This window comes from Zerene cesonia, chromosome 9 (genome assembly GCF_012273895.1).
Source record: "Zerene cesonia ecotype Mississippi chromosome 9, Zerene_cesonia_1.1, whole genome shotgun sequence".
Lineage (NCBI taxonomy): Eukaryota > Metazoa > Arthropoda > Insecta > Lepidoptera > Pieridae > Zerene > Zerene cesonia.
This window is the reverse complement of record NC_052110.1, coordinates 78,833-106,612: the sequence shown is the minus strand read 5'-3', so window position 1 is coordinate 106,612 and position 27,780 is coordinate 78,833. Positions and strand designations below refer to the sequence as shown.

Sequence of the window (27,780 nt, the reverse complement as noted above, 5' to 3'; positions counted from 1 at the left end):
CTAACCTAACCCAAAACCTAACCTAACCCAAAACCTAACCTAACCCAAAACCTCATCTTCATCATCATCAACAGCCCACATATGTTCCCACTGCTGGGACACAGGCCTCCTATGAGGGTTCAGGCCATAGTCCATCACGCTGGCCAAGTGCGGGTTGGCAGATGTCACATGTAGTCGAACTTTTTGATTCATGGACATGCCGGTTTCCTCACGATGTTTTCCTTCACCGTTTTAAGCAAACCCAAAACCTAACCTAACCCAAAACCTAATGTTACCCACAACCTAACCTTATGCTTAATGATGTACCCTATTCATTTTTATTTTTAATTGCATAGACATGCCCTAAATGTTGACGAAGTAATAGCATGTTCCTTTTCACAGGGACAGAACTCAAAATGTTGAAGTTCGAGCATACTACAAATTAATTTTATGAAAAAAAAAAAAAAAAAGAAAAAAAAAAAACAGTAATTAATTGATTCTCAACTCATTCTCTCTTCTCTCTATTAAAATAAATGTAAGCGGTCGTTAAGCCAGTTAAACTTGCTAGGAGTAAATCAGTAGAGGATCGAAAGGATGTGGTCAGCCGTCAGGGTTAAGACGGATGATGAATAAAACAAATTATTTTTGGTTAAAAATTATATTTGTTAATTATTTCGTTACTTATCAAAAGTATCCCAAAATCATGATCGATAATTTCTAAATTTGGTATCAAGTAAATCTAATCCTTAAATAATTTTTTTTTTTAGAGCGGTGGTTATTCTACGAAACCTCGTTGTAAGAAGTTTCTCTTACTACATAAACATTGAGAGTGCGCATTTCGACAGCGACTTTAAAAAAAAAATCTGAAGGTCTGTATTTCCCTAAGACGATGTCCCTTATATTTCAAGTAACTAAAAGGAAAACGAGTAGAGTGTAAAAATGTTCGACTGTCGTTAAATCCCGTGCTATTTTACATAACAAGCCCCTGATAAGTTCACGGCATCAATCTTGTGAATAAGAAATTTGCAATAATTGTGTCCGTTTCATTGTATAATGTTATTAAAAGACAAAAGACTAGTTCCCAAAATTAAACTATTCAAACTGTTTGATTATTTCATACAACTACTTAATACGAATACTTTGAAGACAAATATAATACGAAGCTTTACCTATGCTTGTAAGTTTTAATACTAATTGACTTCATACGTAGTTATGGAAAAGAGCTCCTAAAATGTATTGAAAGAGTAATTTTTAATACTCCCGGAAATTTTCTAGTGAATCTTTTTTTTAATCTTATGACTGGATTGTGTTATAGAAAACTCTCTCTCTCTCTCTTAAAAATTTCTCAAAGACGGTCACAACATTTTTTTGTAAAATATGTTTTATATGCTTTTCGTCACGTGTTGTACAATGAATATGAATATGCTTCAATTCTATGGATTTTGTTCTGCTTAATTAAGGTTTTTATACGAATCATATGGAAGCTCCTATTACTGCGCTATATTATATTCGCTACAGTAAAATTTAGTTTCAATCCCGTTTATACTGTTTATGTATTACGGGCTAAAATTAAGTACGTAGTAGATATTAAATTTTATCTACGACGTATCTCATTGTCTGAAGATGGCGGTGCAGCTGTAGTCGTAGTGGTTGTGGTGGTGGTGGTCGTGGTGGTGGTCGGCGGGTCCAGGCCCTTGATTTCGAAGGGCCCGCGGAACAGCGGCCGGAACAGGCGTAGGAAGGTCTGATACCGTACCGCTGAGTTCTGAAACATAATATGTAATGTAGGCTTAGCTTTGAAATGCATCTTGTTTTTCCATATATTTCATTGCTAAAGTTCCTATTACTAGCACTTCGCGGTCCGACCGTACGTCTGCCTGTCTGTCTGTCGGCCCGACCTGAGTTTTGAGAGTTGAAATTTTCCCACACATTTCAACGTAAATATATAAGGGGGTTCCCCTAGAACATTGCCTGTACGCGAGCCCCCTTAAATATTGTGTTTAATGTTCTTTATATTTTTAAAAATCACGATACGGAACAACTTAAATAAACTTACACTGAAATAGTAAGTGCATCTAAAAGGTTTACCTGGATAACGTCTCCGATGATCTTAGTGGTCTTGATAAGGAGCGACACGGACGGTCCAAACAGGTTCCCAGGGAAGTCCAGGCTGACCTTGTTCCGGTCGAACACTGGTATATCGTCCGTAGGCTTCGGGCTCGCCTGGCGCTGCAGCCTCGTAGCCCGCGAGCGGCTCTCGCGGGGCGCCGTACTGGGCGCCGTACTGGGCGCTGTGCTGCGCGTCGTGCTGCGCGCCGTGCTGCGCGCCGTGCTGCGAGCCGTGCTGAGCAGGCGGCGCGGCGACATAACGCCAGTCTGCGACACAACATCCCGTTGGAGCTACGCGCAAGCGTCCGTGGCGCGTGTCGCTTCCGCTTGGTGTGTATGTGTGTGTGTACTACGTATGTATATGTGATGTCTTTCTTTTATATGCGAAAAAGTGTGAGATCAACGTGTCACCCCAGTTAGGGCTAGTTAGTGTGTGTTACTATTTTGAAATATAACTAAATTTTTGGTGGCTGCTAATTTGTTAAGGTCTACAAATAAAACTTTCACTTACTGTTATAACAAAAACAGTAACAGATTTTGACCGGAATCATAAAGCTACCGCTTTCCTACATTATTGCAAACCCTTCGTAGAATGGTGCTTATTGGAATTTTGGTTAAAATTATAAATCAAAATATTATATACTCAACTGTTAGGTATTGAAGAAGTCATTGCGTCCTAAATATTTTGTTCTCGTTCATAGTTGAAAGTTCTTCGTTTGATTTAGAGAGTTGAAATTCTAAGAAATTTGCTTGGTATACTAATTCATTCCTCTTCTTTCTAAGATATCTATATTTTTTATTTCTTTATTTCAGGAAAAGACTCCCAGTCGTATCACGTACCATTTTAGCAAGACGTCACGTCGGCAAACACAGAACACACTTAGTTCACTCGCGCTTCTTTTCCAATTCTACCTAACTTCCTTCGTGTCACTTGAACGCGCTTGCTCGAATGCGGTCGCGTCACCCCGAACATTTGAAAACAAAATGTACTTGCTACAGTTTTAGAATCGAATGCTACATAACTATTTAAATGATCATACTACAGGGTAAATTAGATGAAGTGAGGTGATGATTCAAAGGTAACGATCGTGGATGAGTGAGTGAGCATTGTTGTAAGATGGACGTACGCTGTGACTGGCGACAGAGATGCGGTGCGCCGCGCTACTGACTACAGGCTCTTCAGTGGATTATACACTTATATTATAGGTCACTACTTAACATTAGGCTACCGTCATGCAAGAAAATGTTTCCATTCCTGAGAGGAGAATGGTAAAAATATGATTTAATTTATCTACAGAAGTAATTTGATGTACAGTTTACCCCCTACTTTTATTAACAGGTTCCTCTAAACTAAAATCAATAAAATAATAATGAGGCTATATTGTTCTTTATTCAGTGGAACAAAGTCAACTTTTCATTTTTTTTTATTTAAACTCTTATTATTTCAACTCTCAGAACAGACTAACTAATATTAATATACGATATTTTATTATTTTACACAAATTGACGTATAAATATTGCGTAGTTTTTATAGCAGATATATTTAAAATGTACAAATAACTATTCATATGCAAGCAGTATGTAGCAGTATATGTTTTCTTGTACGAGGTAGGCAATATTCAACTACAAAACATTTACGAAGTATACATTGTAAGGTTAGCGGTATATCGTCAATATTTACATCGCGATCAGATATCTGCGACAGACCATCCCCGTTGACGGCAATAGGGAAGGGAGCACATTGCATTGCTGCGATGTTACGCTGGCGCGGCCGGCTGCCGGCCCGCGATACACGGGCAGCGGGCAGCGGGCAGCGGGCAGCGGGCAGCGGACAGCGGGCAGCGGGCAGCGGGCAGCGCGCAACGAGCTCGCGTGCGTGGGGAAGGTCACTCGAGTTGCACATATTTTTTACGACATATGCCGCGATCGTTGACCTCCATTTCAAATTGGAAATTTACTCACACTGTTTTCTATCTAGATTTATATACAAACAATGTCATGTTATTGTGAAATATCTAACATTTCTCAAAAACAGCAGTTTATACCTATTTCATTGAAGCATATGTATTTATGCTAGTTATTACTGAACCAATCAAATCGTTATTTATTTTGTAAAACACTGTATGAAAACTAACTGGTGCATAACCGTCCATGCACGCTTCGAAGTACTTAATTATAAATTTTTATATATTTAGCCTGATCGTTGTCATACAAATTCAGCTTGCTGAACATGATTGTAAGATCATGATCATCAAATTGTGAGATGGGTGCTAGCCGCCGACTGCCTAAGACGCCCGAGAGCGGGTCACCTTCGCCGCGGAGGCCGCCCTGATGCAACCATTACACTTCACTAATACCAATTACATACTCTGTCATTACAAAAACTTCATAAAATAAATATCGCTAAGGTGACTAGCTTTAATATGTTAAGGATGGACTTTCAAATTCAATTGTAAAAAAATCTCGTACTTATATAAGTATGACTCATATTATATACATTTTTTATAAGAGCGCGTGACGAATCACAATAGCTGTAAATACAAAATACGGGGAAAACACAACTACAAAGAAAGTTATCTACAAGCGTGCTCCTCTCTTACTTACTTTAGTGAAAACAATAAACACAAATAGTTATGGTGCAACACATGCAGTGCAAAAAAACAAACAAATACAAAAATAACATATATTATATTTATCACCAAACTCACCTAACACTATTTACATTATAAATACAGGGTGTGGCGCGACGCGGACTGTACAGGCGGCGCGACCGGCGGCCGCCGCGCGCGGCGACGCGGGCGCAGAGACGACGTGCAACAACCAACTCGACACGAGCTAACCGATATCTGATACGATTACGATACGGTTCCAAAAATATAAAAAGTTAAACAAATATCACAAACGCACGCACTATGCGTCAGCACATTACTAGTAGTTGGGTACTTCTACAAACTATTGTACATAATATAATATTGTTTCATTTGATTAAACCGATCACCGTGATTGTTGGACGTCATACGGCAATTACTACACGCTACTTGAAAAGCTCGTTAATGAGACGGCGCGTCACCGGGCGCCGCGGAGTCGCAGCTAAGCAGTAATGTACAGATCACGAGTCGTCCTCATCAGAGTCTATGGTCTCGACAGTACCGCCGACGGAGACACCCGCGCCGCCGCCGGATGAAGAGCCTGACAGGGACGTCACGAGCGACAGGATGGAGCCGAGGCCGGAGCCCGAGCCGGAGCCGCCGCCCGAGCTACCGCTAGAGCCCGACGACAGCCCGCCCAGTAGACCCGACGCAGCCTGCAGCTTGGGAGCGAGGAACTGCAGTTTCGGTCCGATCACTTGTCCCACGACGCTGGTTAAGGAAGCGAGCCCGTTCTGAGGGGCTTCAATCCCGTACTGTTTGTTCAGCTCGATATTTTTCTTGTCTAAATTTTCCACGAGGCGAGTCTTCGCGTCGATCAGCGAGTTGATTTTCTACAAAAGAATCATCCATTACTCAGAGAAGATGCCGTTAAGATGACCTGATCGGTGTACGGTGAGGGGAGATGGATACTCACGCCAAAGACGAACCCAAGGACTGCGTTCTTGACACCGAACTTGGCCTGCGTGACTCCCTCCAGCTTGCGTTTCTCGCGCGCCTGCTCCTCGCCCGTTTCCTGCACACACATACACACCGCTGTACACACTCACTACACTGCACCACATGCTACACCACTAAATAACATAGCCACCACCAAAATACAACAACGTGCCTGAAATTGTGTTCTATGCAGCTTCAAAGTTTTAATGATAAAAGTGCAAAGTGATTTTGAACAATGAAAGTCGATCAAATAAAACCTTTAAATGACGGAATTGCAATATTCAATTCTATCCATCCATATCCATATTCATCCATCCATGTATTAAGGACATAAACAAAAAAAATGTAAATGCATTTTGGTTTGTGAACACGCTGTAAGCAGAAATTAGGAGCGCGTGAGCATGTCCTTTTCTGTAAAGCATACGCTCATTGACGCCTAATTTATGTAGGTTGAGGTGAGTGAGACGATCAAAGTGCATGAGTGAGTATCGCGCAAGAACCCGTTAAGTATTCGGTAAGGTCGAGGGTCACGCGCAGCACCTCCGCAGCAATGGAACGCCATTAACATTTCCTATGAAACCGGTATGTAACAGAACTTACTAGCATTTATCGACCTAGTATTTTCAGTAGACAGTTAAACTAAATTTTAAAAAGTACGTTTTATAGAGTATTTAATGGCTTAGTTGCTATTATCTCCCTACCTACGGAACGCGAGCTGTGTGGTTGAAACTTTAAAGTTAGCACCGCATAAAGATTCGTCTCAGCTATAAAAAGTAGTACATGTAATTTGTTGCGTAAATTTAATGATGGATGCATTTTGAAAGTTTGCATTATTAACATTTATGGCGAAAAAGCAAAGGCCACTCTTCAAAGTGACCTTTGCTTTTTTTATTTTCAAATAGCAGATGAGACTGCGCCGAGGACAAGGCAGCTCGCGGCACGCTATTCATCGCAAGTTGTGACAGCTCCTTTACGGTTTACCTACACCTCGTCATCCCCTGTTTGTTATGGTATCGAACTAAGTTCGCAAGAATTTTAGGCTTGAGAAAACAAACCGTAAATAGCCATTAAAAGTATGGACTAAGTATACCGTTGTTATAATAATAACAATGCTTTGGTTATTTAAATTGCAATTATAACAAAATTAAATGATTTTACTGTGTTTGGGAAGGATGTCGATTAAATTATCATTAAGTAAATCTAATTTCAAAGCACTTAAAGGTCACCATGTATTTAGTATAATGAGAGGCAAATTACACAGCCAACGGTGTGGCCTTGTAAGAATAATAATTTATACCTAAGCTCAAACGCAGATGCCCAGCTTTCAGAAAGTTCTCAAACTATTTAGACTTCAATCTATAGTCGCTTCTCTTTAACAATTTTATGTAATCAATTATGGCGTGGGCTCAAAAGGTAAAAGAATTCGTCTATTATATGACTAAGATTTATTATCCATTATTGATATCGGTTTCACCTGCTCTAAATGAACTGCAGCAAGCATAAATTTCGCCTCGTGCCATTACGCAAACGCGCGGGAACCACGATGTGCAAAAAGCGGCAGCGCTTTCATAAGCTGCGAACTAGGCACTGCTACCTGCACTCTGGAGCCTGGGCGAGCACAGAGATACAGACAGCCGCGGCCGTGCGTACGAGGAGGCGCCCGATTGTTGTCCCACACTCGATCTGTTACCTTTTATGCGCTACTTATTGATGCTCAATTACACAACCATACGGGAGATCGGCGTTGGAAACTTACACAACTTTATAATCTGTGCACGTGTTGTATTTGTATAGATTTTATTATGAACGTAAACTCCATTTGAAGCAGGCAAATATAAACTATAAACATTAAACTATAATAAGACGTAGCATGGCATAATAATGATACATTTATTTGCCCATACTACTAATATATATATTACTAGCTGCATCCGGCAAACGCTGTTCTGCCTTACTCTTATCATTTAGGGGTATGAAAAATAGATGTTATGATACCGATAAGCACAAAAAATTTCATCAAAATCGGTCAAGCCGTTTCGGAGGAGTATGGCGACGAAAACTGTGACACGAGAATTTTATATATTAGATGTTATCTGTGCTAAGATGCCACAGAATATGGCTTAGGTACTTATACTCGCCTGCGGCGCGGGCGCCAACCTTATTTCGTGTAATAAATAAATTTTTATTTTCAAATTGCATTTACCGCTCAATTTTTAAAATTCCTAATCGTATGGCCTTACAGATGAAAATTTGTACATGTATATTATATTATTTCATTAACACCTGTCGAAGGTGACCTGCATGTGAAATATGTCTTTTTTTTTTTGTAATTGAACTTGAGTTATATTAATTGTACACGCGTTGTGGCCGTGTCTCATATTTAAAGAACTGGTAATTGATTTTCACTTCCTGCTTCAAAAATGACTTACAACAATATGAGTTACTGTTCTCAATGCACTCTTTATTATTTTTCGTAATTCATTTAAAAGAGCTAGAAATGGTTTCATCTTCCTAATTCTTATATTTATACTTAAATTTTTCGTTATTTTATTGCAATGTATTTGTTCATCGTCATATCTATTTGTAAAATTAATAGTGAAGAAAGGTTGAAATGACCTAAGTAACTAATTTTCAATAAACTTTCTTGTTATGATTTTATTTTAAAATGTTTAATTCATTCAGTTGAGGGTCTCCGCGTCGGGACACCGCGACTGCGATGGCGTCCCATTTGGGTCAGAGTTCGAAGAAGCGGTGTGGATGATTATTGTTAATGACTTACAATTTTTAAAACTATTTGACAAATTTGCTCTTTTGCGATGAGTTTACTAAGTTTCACCTTGAATATTCATTTGATTCTATATTTGCAGAGAGCATACATGTGGCATTCAAATTAAATGTCAAATAATTGACTATTACGTAGTAAAACGTAGCTCGACTTCGAATGATGCTTAGGAACAACGGACTGCGGCAGCATACAAATGTGCAGCAACCGAACCGTGGCCCGCGTTACATCACACGCCCGTCTGTACATTCCTATCGCAGTTCGGCGCATGCGTTACACTAAATACACCCGATCGCTTTCATAATTCATTCACTTGGCATTCTCAGATAAGTAATGCAGATCATGGGAACGGCAATATCCTATTTACTGACGTATGACGACAATAGGAGCAATAGAACCTAAACGGTGATTTTTGTTATTGTGTAAGTGCGCCACACGGAAACATTGTACGAATAAAGTAGTGCACGTGTAGGGCTGAGTAATGAATTCGCTTATAGAAGAAACACGTGAGGGCGCGGGCGGGGCGGGGTGGGCCTATTTAATCATAAACATATCGTTGCAGTTTGGAAAGCGAGCGTGAACATAGAGCGAGACGGATAGGCGCCTCCAACATCGTTCCCCTTTCACAGCTGGCTCTGCGCCGGCGGTGTGTTCCACATGCAAGCCATTTCACACAGCTTAACCGCGTTTGCATTGAGCGCAGCGATTTCGGACAATGTTGTTTATATGGCTGCTCCGAACTATCCCTCAAATAAATGAAAAAGAAGTAACTGAGTCAGAAATTCAAATGATGATCACAAACCTCGTATTTAACGAGTTTTACGAAACTGACTTTTTTATACCCTATACCGTACAACATGAACAGTAAGTGTCTGTGACATTTTTTGCTAAAACCAATTAGCCGATTGTTTCATATCTGTGTATAGGTTTTCTATTATAACAACAACGTTATATGCATTATACTAATATAAAGTCTATAATTGGATATAAAAAAAAATAATCAATTCGTCTGTGGAATATGTGTGTATGAGAGTTCGTGTGAGGATATTGGAAGCGACACGCAATGTAGAATATCGCTGCTTTGCGAAATATGTTCAAATATTCTTCGCTTTAATCGAAACAATTTATGAGTTTGAGAGACGAGATTACAAGTACAACTAAAATGAATTCTCAAAAGTACATCGGAAAATGGTATTTTTGTTGTTTCACAGTTTTTTCAGGTCAATTTAGATTTATATGCCCCTAAATATTTTAAGGTTAACTTTGTTTATTTGTATAACATTGTTTATAGTTGCGAGATGAATATTTGAACATTTGCATGAAAATTATCAGTGTTCGTACTGAACTTAGTATATAAAAATGAATATGTAAGTTGTATGAGAAATATGATGAATGCTAGAGCTCGCTTATCCTGAAGCGGGAAGGAGCAGCGGCTCCACACCGTTAGCCGATATCGTATGGCAAATGGCCGGAGTCCCGAGAGCGATGCGATAACATTACTTAATTGGCCGCGTTGCGTCACAATACACTCTCACCGCCAGCGAGACGCAGCCTCCCTCCCGGCCACGAGGCGCAACGCCGCCAGCTGTGTGCGACGCCGTACGTGACCTGTACGATGGGCGACACAGTTTCGACACCCGGCTTAGGTTGCTTTTCATTATTCATATTACAACAGTGTGAATTACCAATTAAGTACTTTAGATCAGTATTATGTACAATTTGAAATAGTCTTTATGTCATCAAATATTTTTTTGTGAAGATATTAAAATTACATCTAGATTTAGTTTCTATGTTTTTTTTATTTATTATTTAATTTAAAATAATAATTAATAAGAACCGAATTGATATTAATTAGAAAAAAATCGCTTATAAATGCGAAACTACCCTGTGAATTTAAAATCATTAAAATCGATCGAGCATTCAATAAAATACTAAAATGTGATGGTTTATTATAATATTATTATCGGGCTAATGGCGTGGAGCATCGGAAGACATGTGGCGAGGACTTACGTCGATGGGCTGCAGCGCGTTGTCATCGGCGAGCTGGCGGCGCACGCGCGGCGCGGGCGCGGCGGCGGCCAGCAGCGCGAGCAGGAGCAGACACACAGACAGGCGAGCGGCGGACATGGCGGTACGGCGGGCACTGGCGCTGTCGCCGCCGCCGAGCGCGCGCCTCCACCCGGCTCCTACCACGCGAGCGGGGTCTCAAGGTGACGCGAGCGGCGCAGCCGAGGAGCCAAGCGCTAGGGACTCGGATCGCCCGAGGTCGCCTCATTAGCCTATGAATTTTAAGTATGGCTTACAGATCGTAATTAGCGTATGACAGTACTCATGCAATTGTTACTGATATCTTTAATTTTAAGTGACCTTCGGTAATAATTTTCAGGAAGTTGTATTTTCGATTTAGATACAAAATTATATACCGGTGTAAATTGTAAGCCCTTCTATTAGAAAAAACGGTGTGTATGGTGCGGATGTCAGGTACTTATCAAATGCACTTTAAATTCAATTGTTTTACGTGATAGGTCAGAAATTTGGTTGTTGTATTATGTTATCGGTTTAGTGTCATGGGCTACACTCAAAACTACACAAAAGTAAACTCTGTAATTCATGCGTGTAGTAGGTATCGACTGAATATACACAAACTGTATTTAACATTCTAATAATCTGTTATAAAATAGATTGCAAAGAAGGATTTAAAACTACCTCTATGTGGATCGCCTTGATACACTTTTGGTTGTATTTATAATATAGTAGGTATGAACTATTGATTTGATTAAGGTATTAGAACTCTTAAGAATACAGCTAGTGACGCTAGATTGATGTGGTCTGTTTTTCAATATATTAAGTGCAGTACATTGATTGGACGTAGGTATCTACTGTGCATTGCACACCACACACCGAAAATTCTTAGTGTGTATGCTTATTTTAGGATTCTCAAACTTATTGGTAAAAATGTTACAAATTACATTTGTCTCTGCAGTTCTTTTCTTTCTGGTGTCACAGCGGGCAACTGAGCTGTGGTTCGTCTGATGGCAAGCGACCACCACCGCCCGTGAACATCTGCAGAGGTAGGGCCGCAGTAAATGCAACGTTTTTGAGAAGTAAATGGACCTTTTCGATTCACGACGTGAATAAAGGAATGGACTGGGAAGGGTGAGGAAAGGGATACAAGCCTCCGGCTAGTGGGGACACTCTCTAAACGAAACACAGTATTATGCTACTATTTCCGCTCTTCTAAGGGGGTGTGGTAGCCTCCCCGGAGCGAGCTGGCCTAATTCGCGTCGAGTCGAAGTCCCACACTAACTACTTCGTTAACATTTGGGTCATGGTTATCCACATCATATATTCACCAAGAGTAATCTGAATCATTTTATGTAACTACTTACTTACTTATTTACTGAGTTACTATCTCACACATGCGCTAAATATAATCAGGTAGATTATTAATATATCCCAAGAACAAATTTGTTTGGGTACTCAGTAACATGCGCAATGACGTTAACGTGGAAGTATTACGTAGTTATGTTCTTCTTTTATTATACAACAACCACGAAAAGATCCCCTTCATTTTCCGACTGATTCTGACTGAAGATTTATAAAACAGTCTGCAGTTATTTGTAACCTAAGCAAGGCGCAGCATTTGTGCAAAATGCAATATAAATAAGGTCGAAAAGTAATTTCGCAAGTTGCTACCATCCTAAAATACGATCGTTTCCTTTGAACAGCTCCAAGGCCTCATTTTAAAATTACGAGAAGTTTAACTATGATTATAGTTATTATTTTAATATAATTGTTATTATTGTTAGGACTAAATTACTGTATCTACATGTAACCATAATCTTACTTTAGAAGACATGCAAATCGTATATTAAACTTGTAGGTGTTTACTGTTTGATTCAACATTTCTCAGCGAAAGTCTAGTGTTCATAGCATTGTTTAACTAACAATTAAGTAAAAACTATTTATGCTTTGTCAGTTGTCTGCATAATTGAGTACCAACAAAACAATGTAGCAAAATATATGGCAATTTCTCGCACACCATCGTATCGAGTATAGGTGAGATTATAGGATATCTGTGGTGGTGTTCATTCAATATTGCTTCATCGCAAATTCGCAATATCGCTCAATTACCTGTATAGTCGTAGGTTTTAAGTTTCAGCATTTTGTATACTTTCAGACTATTTGAAATTACGCGGGTTATGTGAAATTGTGTCACAGAATGCCTATAAAGTTTCTTTTATATTTTTATTGATTTCGCATATTCCACTACAGATTTAACGCCAATTTATAAAATGCCTTTCTGTCTTTTTACACAAATCCGTTGTGTAACTGGCAAAAATTCTACAGGCGCTATTTTCTGTATAAAATATTGTTCATTATATTTTATTTTACTTTGTAACCCTATACGTAACGAAATCGGTTCAGCCAGTCGAAAGTTCTAAGTAACATACCCAAAAATATACAGTCGAATTAAAATCCTTCCACTCCTCCCTTTTTTCTGAAGTCGGTTGAAAAGACTGTGTGTAAGTCTGTGGTATCGTAGCTACTAAATAAATGCACTGAGTTGATTGTGATTATTTTTAGGTTGAAAATTTTGTTTCAGAAGTAAAATCCTTATTATAAGTGGAAAGTTTCAAAAATGTTAAGCTTTTTGTGGAACTCGTAGAGAGATCTCGATGGTCATGGTGCTGTTTGATTTCTATTTATATTCATATTATAAACTGACTGGTGTTATTATATAAATTGATTCATCCGTATTAAACAATATGACAGTGAAGGAAGACAATGAAGGTCACACTATGGACCATGGCGGTCGTTGGCGCGGCCACCGCACCGTCTCACTGTCTCGCTGTCCCACTGTCCCACTGTCCCACTGTTCCACTGCGCCACTTTTTCACGAATTTGTTCTATCGTACGCATCGCTTGCGCAAGCGTCGAGCTCAATGATCCGGTTCATATTAGCTTCAGCGTCATGTAGAGTTGTGTAAAGCGTGCAATACTTTGTGGCGTTTCGGCAATTGTTTATGATAACAATCTTAATCGTTTATCGTTGGATCACTGATATTATATGATATGACTCAAATGACCTAGTTTCGAGACGAGGGTCAAGAATCGTATCAGGTATATGTTTACTTAGTCTCTGTTAAAATTTAGGAATCAAGACTATACTCGTATGGAAGATCCACCAAAATAGTTCAATCCTGTGCCATGACTGATAATTCTGTGGCCATGATCACGATCCATTATTATTATTACGAAGCGACATGGTTACGAGCCGTTAGAAGTTGAGGAAGCCGTAAAAAGTTGGATATTAGCAGTTTCGATGCGACAGACAGACGGCACGAGACGACACAACGCGTCGAAAGTTTCAATTAAGAGCTCAACTGTAATATTTTAGACTAGTAGCAGCAATGCGTTCAATGAATAAGCAGCAGGAACGTATTAATTTCAATCTATAACTTTATTTCCTTATTTTTTATATTCTTAACGATACGGTGACATGTTAATGTAAGCAAGTGACACGTTCTGCAAATATTTAAGTCACATTCGTACAATAGTTGTTATTACATCTCTATCGCATAAAACACATGTCACGTTTATAATAATAATAGCTGCGCCCCGCGGTTTCACCCACGTAAGTCCGTATCCCGTAGGAATATCGAGATAAAAAGTTGCCTATATGTTTTTCCAGTTGTCCATCTATTTACGTACTAAAATTCAGGACGGTGCGCCCGTTGAACTCTTACTTAGCGCTCTCGGATCGTATGACTCGCGATGCGATGCGAGCAGAGTCACAGAATAATAAGTGGTGGAGTGCAAACTTTCGCAATTATAATATTAGTATGATAGTATGATGTTTGCTTCTCATGATAGTCTATTTCGTAGTAGATAAATAATTAAAAGACCTATTCATTAGAACTACTTAATATTTTTTTATGAATATAGGTATTATATAATGATTCCCATTGGGGAATGAATATGCAAAACTACGGTTTTTCATAAAGTAAGATTAATTGGCGTTGTGTTGTGACATTATCCATCATCCCTCAGTGCGCGGGATAAGAAATCAATACAACTTATATAATTTCATTTACTTAAAGATTTTCATACTTCATTCATGGAACTTTTATAAATTAAAGAGGTTTCCTCCTTTCCATTTCACATTATTTTTTCTTTCCATTTATGGGCCACAACTTTAGAGGAGAACTATTGGTTAATTTAAATAAAGAAAAATAGGTACAGTGTTTATTTCATATTCTACGCTTTCGATTCGCATAGAATCCCTGACATGTTACGTAATGTCAGTATCACGAGAACGCTAAAACAATAATACACTTAACCGATAAATATTACTAAATAGGGCGATCTGCTTCCTTCATGTCGGAGGCCTTCCTTGATCGAACTTTAACATTACATAATCAGTCGAAGCTGCATTGGAACAATGAGCTTATATAAAAACCCGGCACCACTCGGTGCGTGGTAGACACTACTAAGGTGATCTAAGCACTTATGCTTTGACGCTGCGAGTATCAGTAATCTCCTATTCCCTTGTGACTTGTGACTTAGAGACTCAGTGACCTTCTGCGTGCTTTGGACACGTTTTGCTCAATCACATTTTGTATCGCTTACCGCAAGTAGCAAAGGGGTACGAAGTTTATACTAATAACTTTTTATTAACGAAGAAGTTAACAGGCTTGTCGACCTCTAGTTCGAAATTATTTTATTATATTTGTTGATCCGTGCGGGGGGCGATCTTTTAGAAATCACAGTGCCACTAAGGCGGTCACTATTTCATTTAATTCTATAATCATTACAAACATACTATGTAACGCTAATGTTCGCGCTATGCGGAAGTGATGAAATGGTGATCTACAATGCAATGATGATAATTCGAGACTAGTTACTTAACCTCATGGTACAGTTCGCCCATTTGTATAAACATTATGATATTATAATATTATATTGAAGAGAGTTCTACATAATCATTGTAATCAACTATATATTATGTATAAATTTAATTTTTAGTTTTATAGCATTGAAATGCTTTATAAATGAGAAATTTTGAAAAACCGTTGCTACGGTTAGGCAAGATACGCAGGTTCGAGTCCTGCCTCGTGATCAAATTTTTTCTATTCTTTCAAAATTTCTCATATATATTATGTAGTTCACCGAATTTGTAATGCCCTCTACATTTTTAAATAAGAAAGTTAAACAATTTCAATAAAAAATAGAACCACATATTCTAAGTTATATGTCATAATTATATTATAACAAATCACAATTAATACTATAAATTTGAGTTTATCCTTCTTTTTCGTCACAACTGGCTGGATATTAGTGAGCGTAGAGATATTCAGGGTATTCATTCATTCATCATTCTCTTCACGCCACGGTGGAAAGATGTCATTAGCCAAATAACGGGAAAGAGATTTTATATTGATCGTTTATCTATAGAAGCGCTCATGAGCGACCACCATAATATAATTAAATTGCTAATTACAATACGAGCGTGAGTGTTGGAGGCGCTTTATCAGATGTTATCAGCGACTGAATGCAACGCCGGATGTGTTGCCCAACGAAGGAGAGCGATGTGCGTCTGCCTCCCCCCCCCCCGCGGTCACGCCTAGCGTCTTTATTGATGAGTTTACAAAACAAATCCATTTGCACGTGGGTAAGGTTTACTTGGGCGTTGGGCTTGCACTAATGTAACAACGGACATTACATCAAATGTTTTGAATCACAAAATTTACGAATAATAAAAGCCAAGGTAACGAGGAGCTGGTCAGTTCTGAGCAGCGCCACCAGCGACCAGCGTGTCGCAAACTGACAGCTTCTATTCATAGTAACCGCGTTATCCGATCACTCTTTACATCTAGGCGTAATAACAGTCGATCACTCTGTACAGTTTTATAATTATGGTACTCTACTACTATTGATGAAAGTTAGGTAAATGTGTATTAGTGAGCTTGGGTAATTCTGGTACATTTATCGTAATTCATGTGAATTGGCGTTACTTTTAAAGATGTAAACTAATACGTTTGAGGACAAGTAATAAAGTATCAAGTGACAATCAACTATAAATCAAACCTGACAATTGCGACCCAGATTGCGTGCGCGAATCAGCGGCCGCCGCGCACCGGCCGCCGGCCGCTCCGACCGCAACACAACATTACACACTGTTTAGCTTAAGCTTTATCTGTATACTAGACGCTCGTCCCGGCTCCACTCAGATATCAAGACTCCTGTTTTATTCCAAGGGAGCATTTAATCGGATAAAAAGTATCCTATCATCCAAGTCAGCTCATACCCTCTCTCGTCTCTCGTCTGTATACCATTTCATGAAAATCCGTTCAGCAGTTTCAGCGTGATTGACGGACAAATATCCAAACGAACAAACTTTCACATTTACAATATTAGTGTGATAAAAGCTTTAACTAATACTGTACTACTACATAACTAGTTAAAGCTTCATACTAACAATACTAATCTTGTTAGTTAGGTTATATGATTTTTTTTTTATAATGAGTTTATTATATATGCCACAACATTGAAAACGATAGAAAAATTGAGATTCATAATATCCGCCTGTAATTAATGTAAAATAAATAATTCGACGCCTTACATTCCATTGGACTTTAATGCGAATACAATATAGCAGTTATGTAGTATGGGGTATGCCAAAAATTCACTCTTCCCAGAAATCCGTCAGATCGCCAATCTTCTTCCATGTAGTTTTTGAATAAACTGAACCTAACCTAACCAATCATATCGAATGTCCATTTCACGATATAACGATTTGACATCCACAGACCATTTATTATTTATTTATTTGATTCATGAAACATCAACAACAAACACATGTTACTAAACTTATTAGATTTGATCAATTTTATCCTCTGTATTTATCAATTACAGTACACACTACATTCACAATGAAAGCCATATATGATAAGCTCCGGTAAAATAAACGCAATGGATCTCAATATCCAGAAATCATTGTTTAAGCAAACAAACTCACAGGCGGCTGTTTGTTTAAGATTCGTTTATAATTTCAATGAGAACCTAGGAGTAGAAAGAGTGATAATCCAGTGTTTTGGATATCCAAGAGTTTGGATAAAGTGAGTACCAATATAACATTCATAATATGAAGTATATATAGTACGAGAGAAACGGTTGCTCTTCGGATACGTGATTTATTCGAGAATAATAATATTGTCCAACGATTATAAGTTTTAGCTTTATCAAATATTTCTATAGAATCTTCGTGTGTGTCCCGAGACACATCCTTGAAAGAGATTCAAATAATATATTTTGACAGTTGAAATAATTTGTAAAAATGTTAAAGAAGACATTTTGAGTTGTGTAAGTGTTTGCAATTAGCAGGTCAGGGGTCGCTCGCGCAGAACTTCTTAGCCAACATATTAGTGCGTATCTTGCGCACTCCAACACCATTTGAATATGTAAATGAAAGAATTTTTAATTTTTACATTATATTATATGGCGCTAAACGTTGTTTAAGAAGTTAGGAAATTTATACACACATGTTTTTGTTGCAATAGTTTCGTGGCGAGTTAGCTAACGCTTTTGATGTGCTTACAGAAATATATCGTCGTTGGCCTCGGCTGTTTCTCTTTTTATGGAATAGAAAGGCGACGATCAAACTTAACATCTAAAAAGAGATTTCGGTTAAAAAGAGTCGACATAGATTGGATACATTTTAAAGTGTGATTACATATGATTGTAAAATAAGAAAAATTTAGCGTGAACGACGCAGTTAATATTTTGCCAGAATTTATTAATTACAAGCTGCACCCCGCGTTTTCACCCGCGTAAGTCCGTATTCCGTAGGAATATCGGGATAAAAAGTTGCCTGTATGTTATTCCAGTTGTCCAGCTGTCTACGTACCAAATTTTATTGTAATCGAAACAAACACGCACGCATCCTTACAAACTTTTGCATTTATAATATTAGTAGGAAGGATAGGATTATCTCAATAACAAAGGACGGTGCGCCCGTTGAACTCTTACTTAGCGCTCTCGGATCATATGACTCGCAATGCGATGCGAGCAGAGTCACAGAATAATAAGTGGTGGAGTGCAGCGAGCAGCGCCGCCCGCTCCGCCCGCGCCCCGCCGGTTGCACGCCGCATGTTGAATGGTTTCAGCACTCATTACTACACCGATAATTGCTCTAAAACCACAAATATGTTGCGGCGACACATTGTTACAGCAAGCATTCGAGCCTTGTGCTTACATTGTTTCTATTCAATCATGTGAAAATTTTATTAGATTAAGTGCCATTTATTTTAAGTACCTAACTCTGTTTATTCAAAATACATGTTGATTTCGATTTATTGAATGATTAGGCTGAACAATTATTTGCATTTACTCATCGTGTTGGCGAAAAGCAACAAAACTCAATATTACGAGATAATATTATCCGATTCATGTGTTTGTGACATGCAATAAATATTGATAGGCGATAGCATGCATCACGCTCGTGCGGCCCCGCGCCGCGCTTCTCGTCCGTTCGCCCGTCTCCAATTTCTATATTAACTACACCTATCCGTAATCGCACGTTATTGAAACACCAAAAATATTGGATCATAGAGTTTCAAAACAAACTGCAAGTTACGTAAGTCGACCTTTCAATAAATCTGCATTAGAGGAAGTAAACCCCGATCTTATCGCAAGTTACATAAAGTACGACGAGCCTGGCGCTTTACTCGACTCTAATTCTTATAATTTAAAGATATTAAATGTACGTTCTAGTATTTTAAACGCTCCCGCTTTCTAATTTTTACATTGCAGTGCAAAGAATAATCTATGTGTAACCGCAATCGTATTGCATACGGATAAATGTGTTGCTCACTTGTATTAGTTTTATTGATTTGTATAATTTTTCAATAGGCTGTATGTATGAATTTATTACATGTTAATGTTCATTTATCAATTGTGCATTAAAAATATTTTGACAATTTGGAATTCACACAAATAGGCTTATCAAACTATTGACCAAGTTACTTTTGCGATGTAAAAAGGATTTTACTTTTTTAATAAATTTGTCTTGGGAAAGATGTGAGCACATTCAGAGCTAAGATAAGATTAGGAAAGAATTAATCTTGTCATGTCTTTGATTTAAAAAGCGTTTGAGGTTTCATTTATTGCTTTGTGCATATCAATACCTTAACTTATTAATGGTATTATATTATACGAATATATTTCAATAAAAATCCTTAAATGTCAGGAGATATTTAAATGTGTGGTTTTTTTTAAACACACATTAGCTAGTCTTGCATAAATACTGAGTCGGGCGGAAGGATGACCCAAACTGTGTCTACAGTCTACAAGACGGGACGACACTAGAATATTGGCTAAGTAAACATAAATATTTACATTAGCAAACAATAGTAAGTGAAAAAAGTGGTGAAATTTAACACTATTAAGCAATTTCTAATGACCTCGAGCTGAATGTGTTACGGCGAAACCAGCGTTGTAGGGTTTCTAAAATTATACAATTTCAACAAGAAGATCTGTTTTATTTCTCGTCTCATAATGGCAAACAATCGTTGTGTAAGGTGTATCGATAGCGATGCGCCGCGCCCGCGCCGGCCGTGGGAACCGGGCCGCAAGCGTTACATCGGCCGTTTGTTTGCTGCACGCACTGCACTCTGCAGTTTGCAACAAGCGACGCCCGCGCTTCCCAGAAGCTAACATTATAAATTAGTATCGGTTTCATTGTATCATATATGACATCGCGTATGTATCTACGGAACAGCTAAAGCACAACTTCAGTGAGGTAAATCCAGTATTTTGATTGTAAGAGTCAACAATACCGTCTTTATGAATTTGTTGAAGTAAATAAGGAATATAACCTTATTTAAAATAGTAACAAAAAATATCAGTCAGTTTTAGTTCCTGTCTCTTGATCAAAGATGGCAATATTTCGTATTGACCTCGGCATGAATGAATGAAATATCTTTCGCAAAATATTATTTTATTGAGTTCTACAACTTACCAGCAGATGGCGCTGTAAGTATACATAATATAAAATTTTCATCACATCACAAAACTAAAATTTTATATCTTACAGTCGATTCCAAGATACGCTTGTTATAGTATATACACCTATAAAAGCTAGAATTTTTATTTAAACAAAAGTTTAAAATTAAACGAATTAAAATTTGTTTAAAAAGTAACCTAATGACATAATTTAATGTTGTGTTACAAATAAATAATGCATCTATATTAAGTTGATATTCTTCAATATATATATATAACTTTGTTGCAACTAGAGCAAGTAGCGAGCTAAATCAAATAGCACGGGTTTAAATAATAAGGATAGCTATCGTCGCTTATCACCCATTCTCTTTTTTAGATGCGGAAAAACCAGTTACCAGTCGTAAATTTTCCAACAAATCCTACCTTGTTTTACAATTTCCGTCCAAAAAGCTCATTGTCAGGTGATACCATAATGTATTCATGCATGCGTCAGTTGAAACACATAAAGTAATTATTATATAAAAGAGTACATTGCGCCTCGTTCGTGACCCCTGACCGCGTCGCGTGAGTTGTCTTTTATGCTAAGGACGCCAACGAATATAACCAATTCTTTGCAAGACACTAATATCGCATGTACTAAATGTTTATTTAAATATAATCCCATTCATGCATTCACTCTCATTCGAACGACCATTGATCTTGCATTGAAGGGAACGATATTGTACAGACTAGAGAGTCTATTTGTGCAGTTTACGTGTTTGTAAAAAAAACTACAACAGTATACAAGCACAAAGAGAGTCTTTAATTGTTATGCCAATTTTATTAATTTTCTCATAGATCGCATACTAAATCTATCATTTTTTTTAAAATAAAGACCACCTATTTAAAAATTCTTTCATGCTACTACATCGTCTTCCTTCACTATTACAACAGTGAAGGAAGACGACGTATACGCAACAGAAGCATCTCCTTCTTGAACACGTGTGAACTGTCCCAACAGGTGAAGGAGCGTCCATCTTTCCCCAGATCGTGGATGTATCGATGGGGCTAGAGTTCGATAAGACGAAGACGTAGATTATTATTTATAATTTATCAATAATATCATCAAAGACGTAATGATCGTCAGTAATTTCACTTTTATTGGTCAACTTTCATGCGACACGGGTCGATCCGTTTCCTTGCTATGCAACCGCTCTTTACGCAATTACTTTTGACGTGTATGTTGTATCTATTATGATCATTATATAAAATCTTAAGACAGAAATGAATTCCTTCTTTTAATTATGACACTTTGCGGCATCGTATCGCATACTACTTGTTGAAGTTTTCGGTTGCGATGTGTTCACTGGTATTAGATATTATGTCCTTAATATTCAATTGCTTAACGTACCTTTAATCCTTTCGTTTTCATATCCTAATGTAAACCTTGGCAGCTGCAACGACATTGACACGCGAGTAAGTGCTAAGTGTGCGCAAAATATTTCATTCGCAATTCACAATAGTTTATTTTATAGCCAATAAATCACATTGGGAAATGTATGATAAAATTCCCTGACCCTCGACTCTTCGTATCGGCTACGTAAGTGTTGCGTCTAAATAACAAGCTTTAGATATTAAGATGTAATTAACACATGCCGTACGTTGGTGTTAGGCAACTATATATTTTATTTTGAATGTACATTATGGAAAATTTTGGATCTTTTTCTCATCAAACTTAATTACTCCTATCTTTTGACTTCACACTTCTCAGGCAAATCCGACACGTAATCTGGAAAATGAATCTCTGTGGCCATCAGCTTTATCAGCATCAGCATCAGCAGCTCAAAGGAATATTATCGTGACCTAAAGCTAAAGCCAAATTTAATAAAGGCTATAAATTGATATATAGAATATAAACTTCTCATTGACTGCAGCGTTCATTGGTAAATTACAAATGTTACGAAGTATGAGTAATTAAGAGACATAATTTTCTGTAGTTGTTTTGTTGTTTCTTCATTTCGATTTGTTATGTTGACTAACATCCATTTGTTTTGGATAGGTCATATTGCCGCTTTATAATTTTTATGCCTTGCAAAATAATTTAATGAAGATTATGAACAAATATTTAATTTGCTTTGAGAAATTACTCAAATTCATAATGTTATTGCAATGTATATGCATAATTTAACATATAAGCTTAAGTGACTAGTGAGCGTCGCCCGCTGCCCGTCGCCCGCCTCTCTCCGCCCGCCCGTCGCATCAATCATAAGTATGTGTTATATAAATGATTAATAGTCATTGCAACATTCAATGGACATTGCGAATCGATACGTTTTTTTCTTATAAATAATGTAAAAGTAGCTACCCAACAAATATGCTACAATTTTGAAGATCTTCAGAATTACCGCAAAATGTAGAAACATTTTGCGGTAAAGGAAATTCCAATGCGATATTAATACAATTTTATGAAATATGTATTTAATAAAAAGCTTTAAATAATCAACAGGTCATCGATATTTCAAAGTTATTTTTGCTGTAATAATGACGCGTCATAAGATAGTGCCTTTCACTACGATGTTAGTTTCATCACAAATTGTGGAACTGGACAAGTCCGTGTGTCATTCAGCATTCTGTGGAAAACCCAAATCAAGGAATCCGGGTATTGATCGCGCAATCCTTACATATAATAAAACTGTCACTAGACCACTTCTGTACGGTAATAATGTTTTATAGACCCTAAAACAATGAGATTTTTTCGGGCAGATTTTTTACAATTTTGTAGTCCACGGAAGCGAAGCCGCGCGCAGATTGATAGTTTATTTATAAATTAATGTCGCAATATTAGAAACTATTGGAGGAAAATATGCGATTAAATAATAACAAAAATGGGGTTACGTTGTTGGTATACGTAAAGCGTCATAGTGCTTCAAGGAAATGTTTTATCGTAAGATTAAGTCCTAACTAATAAATATTTCTACTTACATAATAACGTTTTGTAACTTTTATGAAAAGCAATTATATTTCTATGAGGTGTATTTATTCAACTCTTTTACTTTTACTCATTAATAAAAGCGTGTTAAAAAAAGGCTTGCTTTTTTTTCTAATAATAAAGGGTAATTTGTTTTATTTGCCTAATGTGAGGTACATTGGAGGTTTCGGAGATTGCCCACTTCTTGAACTTGCTCGCTTAAAACTACTGCTGTAAATATATAAACTGTAAATGACGTCACAAAATCTATGAAATAACCGAAAACGTTCCATGTTCCATTGCGCAAGGAACTCGTGAGACCATCAACGTTTTATATTACAGATATTGATCATCCGGCGGGTTGCACCCGAGTTTGAATATCAATTAATAACAACATTGTGGATCTAATCTGGGTCGTCCATTCCGCAACTAGTTGCGACACGCGGGCCCGGCTAATATTATTTGTATGTTATGACTTATGAGTAAAAGTGGTGGTAACGTAAATGACATAAATAATCGCGGAAAATGAATCGTGTGAGGCACCTCGGCCTGTCACAAAATATCGTAAAATTTCCCAGATTCTTTTCTCATTTTTTATTATTTTTGTAAGGAATGAACTATCGCCTTCTAATGCATATTAATCATGAGTAATATAGACCATAAGCTATCGTTTATGATGTGAACTTATAAATGTGCGCAGAGCAACAAACACACAATTATTTTAAACAATATAAAACAAAGTGAGGACAACAATCGTAAAATTACGAAACATTTTCCTTTTGACGAAAACCATTCAACTCGTACAATGTCTCGAAGGTCGCATAAATATTCAAAGGTTCAGAGAGTTCACAGTCGGTTTCTATCTCCAGAGAGATAGTACAAAAGATTAATAAAATTAAGATTTCACTTTGTACAATAAAAAATTTGTTATTAATAGGATAAAAACGTAATACATGTGGGAGTCGAGCGCGCTTCGGCACGAATTGGGCCAGCTCGCACCGGGGAAGTACCACACCCCCACAGAAAACCGGCGTGAAATAGTGGCATGCCACTGTGTTTCGTACGGTGAGTGGGGGAGCCGGAGGCCCGTTTCCTTTTCCTCACCCGTCCTAGTCCATTCCTTCTTTCCAGTCGTTAATCCTTTCCTTTTCCCTTACCCCATAAAAAGCGGGCAGCGCATTCACGGAGGTACTACCTTTGCGAATGTTTATGGGCGGTGGTGATCGCTTACCATCAGGCGAACCACCAGCTCAGCTGCCCGCTATGACATAAAAAAAAAAAAAAAAAACATGTGTAAATAATGTCCCATTTTTAATTAACTGTTTATTACATATTGAAAAACATGCATATCATATGCAGATATTAGATTCCATAGAAGGGTTTTTATGAAATGCTGTTCTATAAAATACTGCTCTGATGTCTACACAAAATAAACAAGTTATTGACATCATTTTGTATAACACTTATGTAAGCTTTCATAATAAATGATCGGGTCATGTAAAGTCGATCTGTGGCTAGTGGTGGCCTACAGTGGCTACGCTTTATGTGTTACGACTCACGCCGACCAACCGCTGTGTAATTTTATATTCGAGAACTGTATTTAAGTGAATGTATGACTTTTAACAGAGATTATACACAAGTTATATCACGGTACTTAAAGAGTATAAGTGCCCTATTTAGGTTAGTAGTTTCTTTTGAATACTTTAATAAATAACTAAGATAAGATTTTTTTCTCTACCTATAGCATAGCGAAAAAATGTCATGTCGATTTTGTACGACTTTAGTTCCGTTATATTATAGAGTAAACCTTCTCGTTATTTCGGTGTTAATAATGTATATACACAAATATTTAATAAATAATAAGTTATGAAACTTTGAATTTGCACGTTTAACTGAATGAATTACATCCGCCAAATAAATCGAAATAATATTTAATAAATTAAATTAGCATTGGCCTAGATATGATTATCGAAATTATTTATTTGTGTTCATTTCGTTTGTTATGAATTCTCGTGGAAGGTAAAAAATGATGAATACCTGTTTGATTCTACGTGTTTTATAATTTTAGTTAGTTTCATTAATTAATTTACATTTAGACGACGTATTGAACGTAAATATCGTAAGACCATATAAAGCGTAGAGTACATTTCGGGCGAGTGTAAAGCTACGTACTCGGGCCCACACGGCACTATGACAAATCTGGTTTTTGTTTTACGGCCACTCGGTGAAAACTAAGCCAAGGCATTACGACGGCCGCGCCGCGCCACAACCACACGCGCGCACAGCGAGCGCGGGCGCGGGAGCGGGGGCGAGCGCGGGCGCGGGAGCGGGGGCGGGGGCGAGCGCGGGCGCGGGGAGACAAGCATCTACAAACTTAGAATTAACAGCAAACTATAATCCAAGTTGACGGCCGCCATTTAGTAGCTTCAAATATATGAATATTAGTTTTAACAGATTAAATTCGCGTACAATTAGCCATCGCGCAACATTCTCTTCCATCAATATTCAACTAGTTTTGCGTAAAGATGGATAGTACCGGGGTTTTCCCATAATATTTTATATATTAATGTTTTCCGAGGGATTTTCGCCATAAAATCTCTTCTATATGCTTTCCGGATTGCAAACTGTTGTTTTGCCAAACTTGATCCAAATCGGTTTTGCAGTTTAGGCGTGATGGCGTGACAGATATACAGTTACTTTCTCATTTATAATATGAATAGGAATATGTGAAAATATGAAATACGTTTACCTTTTTGGAAACGATATACATTACTTTCCAATTTTTAATAACTTGCTTAACTAATTATTTGATTATAAGTGTGAAAAATAATTTTCGATTTTCATTAAAAATATTCATAATTGCAATAACAAATTACTACAAAAATTAATATAAAAACTTAACACTTATTTGAATAAAAAAAAGTAAATTATTCAAAGAGGATTTCAACTTCTTTATTTTTTGTCATAAGTTAACCCATTTCAATTTTCAATAATACATAGGTTTTCTTATTAAATAATACATGTCCGCTCTCTCGTGCAATGAAATCTCATAATCATTTGACACTTGTAAACGATAATGATTTTGACTATAAATACTGTTGTCACGCGCAGCCTTCACTGCCATAACCCCCAACCCCACCCTGCAACTAGACCCCAGCGACCCCGCTAACCCTTGAAATTGTTAAAGGGTCATTGAACACATTTTAATGTTTCTATTTCATAACGAGACATTGGTCTGAGGCAACCAACGGCGCCAACGGTATATAGCATTCGTATTTGTTTGCTAAATAGTGTACGAGTCATACTATCTAAAGTTAAATTTGCTTTATAGTATATAGCATGTGCGCACGCACGGTTATAGCATGGAGGTTTACTCTCCAAATGAGCACTACTTGTGATGAAAAGCAACCGACATCCTGCTTCCTTCTACTATTAGGTACTTGTAAGAATGTATGGACGTGTATTTATATCTCTTTCGCGTGAAAACCACTAAACCAGATTTTGATTGTATAATATGGTAGTGATGGAACTGATGAATTACACATAACCCATAGAAAAAGTACTTTGTCCGCGGGTAAAACCGCGTGGCACAAGTAGTTTTTTAGCTAGTTTACCTTCTTTAACTGTTTTTAGTATATACATAATTTGTTTACTAAGGACAAATAAATGTGAATAATGTCTATCTAAAAGCAAGAAAAATATTTGACTCGCTTCAATTAATGACAATGAGGCATCAGAATTCAAATACAATGTCCAGGAATAAATTCAAATTCAACATCAAAATCGATAAACTCGTGGACTCGACGCGGGCTGGACGTCTCATTATTACACAGGTAATTAAACAGGAATGTCAAATCAATGTCGATCATAAATTCAATAAGCTTTCGCATACCTAAGAGCAATAGTAGAAACATTAACCAGAATCTTATTTCATTACTATTTGTAAAGACCAACGTTGGTCGCAACTCACCTTTACTCCGCTTATATTCCTCCTATTTATATATTTAACCATAAATTAAAGTTTAAAAAAACTTTGTAATTCTATGTCACTTTGAGACATTATTTTAACACGCTTTTATTAGCTTCACTTGTATGTTTGTATGTATGTATGTAACTCACACCCGTTTTTCTCCCACTTCCCGCGAACCGATTTCATTCAAACTTTGTACACTTATTAAGAACTGGTGCCAATAGAGTAATATAGTAAGTTTATCCCATTATCCTGATCAGGAGCGCCAGGATTTAACAATTTCCTTACGTATCCTCTACGTAAGGGCTAACAGCTTATGCTTATGTTATAACATTCTGTTACTGTTAGTTCGTTCGTTAGCCGAGCGGGCTAAGGCGCCAGTCTTAGTTGACGTACAACG

At 37.4% G+C, this 27,780-nt stretch overlaps 2 protein-coding genes across 2 annotated transcripts in view; both read right to left on the bottom strand.

Annotated features, from left to right (window-relative positions):
• LOC119829127 overlaps positions 1 to 315 on the bottom strand; it is a 4,788-nt gene extending 4,473 nt beyond the window's left edge. Inside the window, exon 1 of the mRNA XM_038351526.1 lies at positions 307 to 315. Within this exon, the coding sequence (XP_038207454.1) occupies positions 307 to 315 (9 nt within the window). The remainder of the gene's footprint in view (positions 1 to 306) is intronic.
• Positions 316 to 621: 306 nt separating this feature from the next.
• Positions 622 to 10,629, bottom strand: LOC119829126. Its single transcript, XM_038351525.1, has 7 exons — positions 10,468 to 10,629; positions 5,653 to 5,751; positions 5,202 to 5,569; positions 4,797 to 4,934; positions 4,398 to 4,416; positions 2,068 to 2,355; positions 622 to 1,744 (listed from the first exon to the last, which is right to left on the bottom strand). The coding sequence occupies exons 1-7, from the start codon at positions 10,582 to 10,584 to the stop codon at positions 1,574 to 1,576; spliced, it is 1,200 nt and encodes a 399-aa protein (XP_038207453.1). The 5' UTR covers positions 10,585 to 10,629; the 3' UTR covers positions 622 to 1,573.
• Positions 10,630 to 27,780: the final 17,151 nt, after the last annotated feature.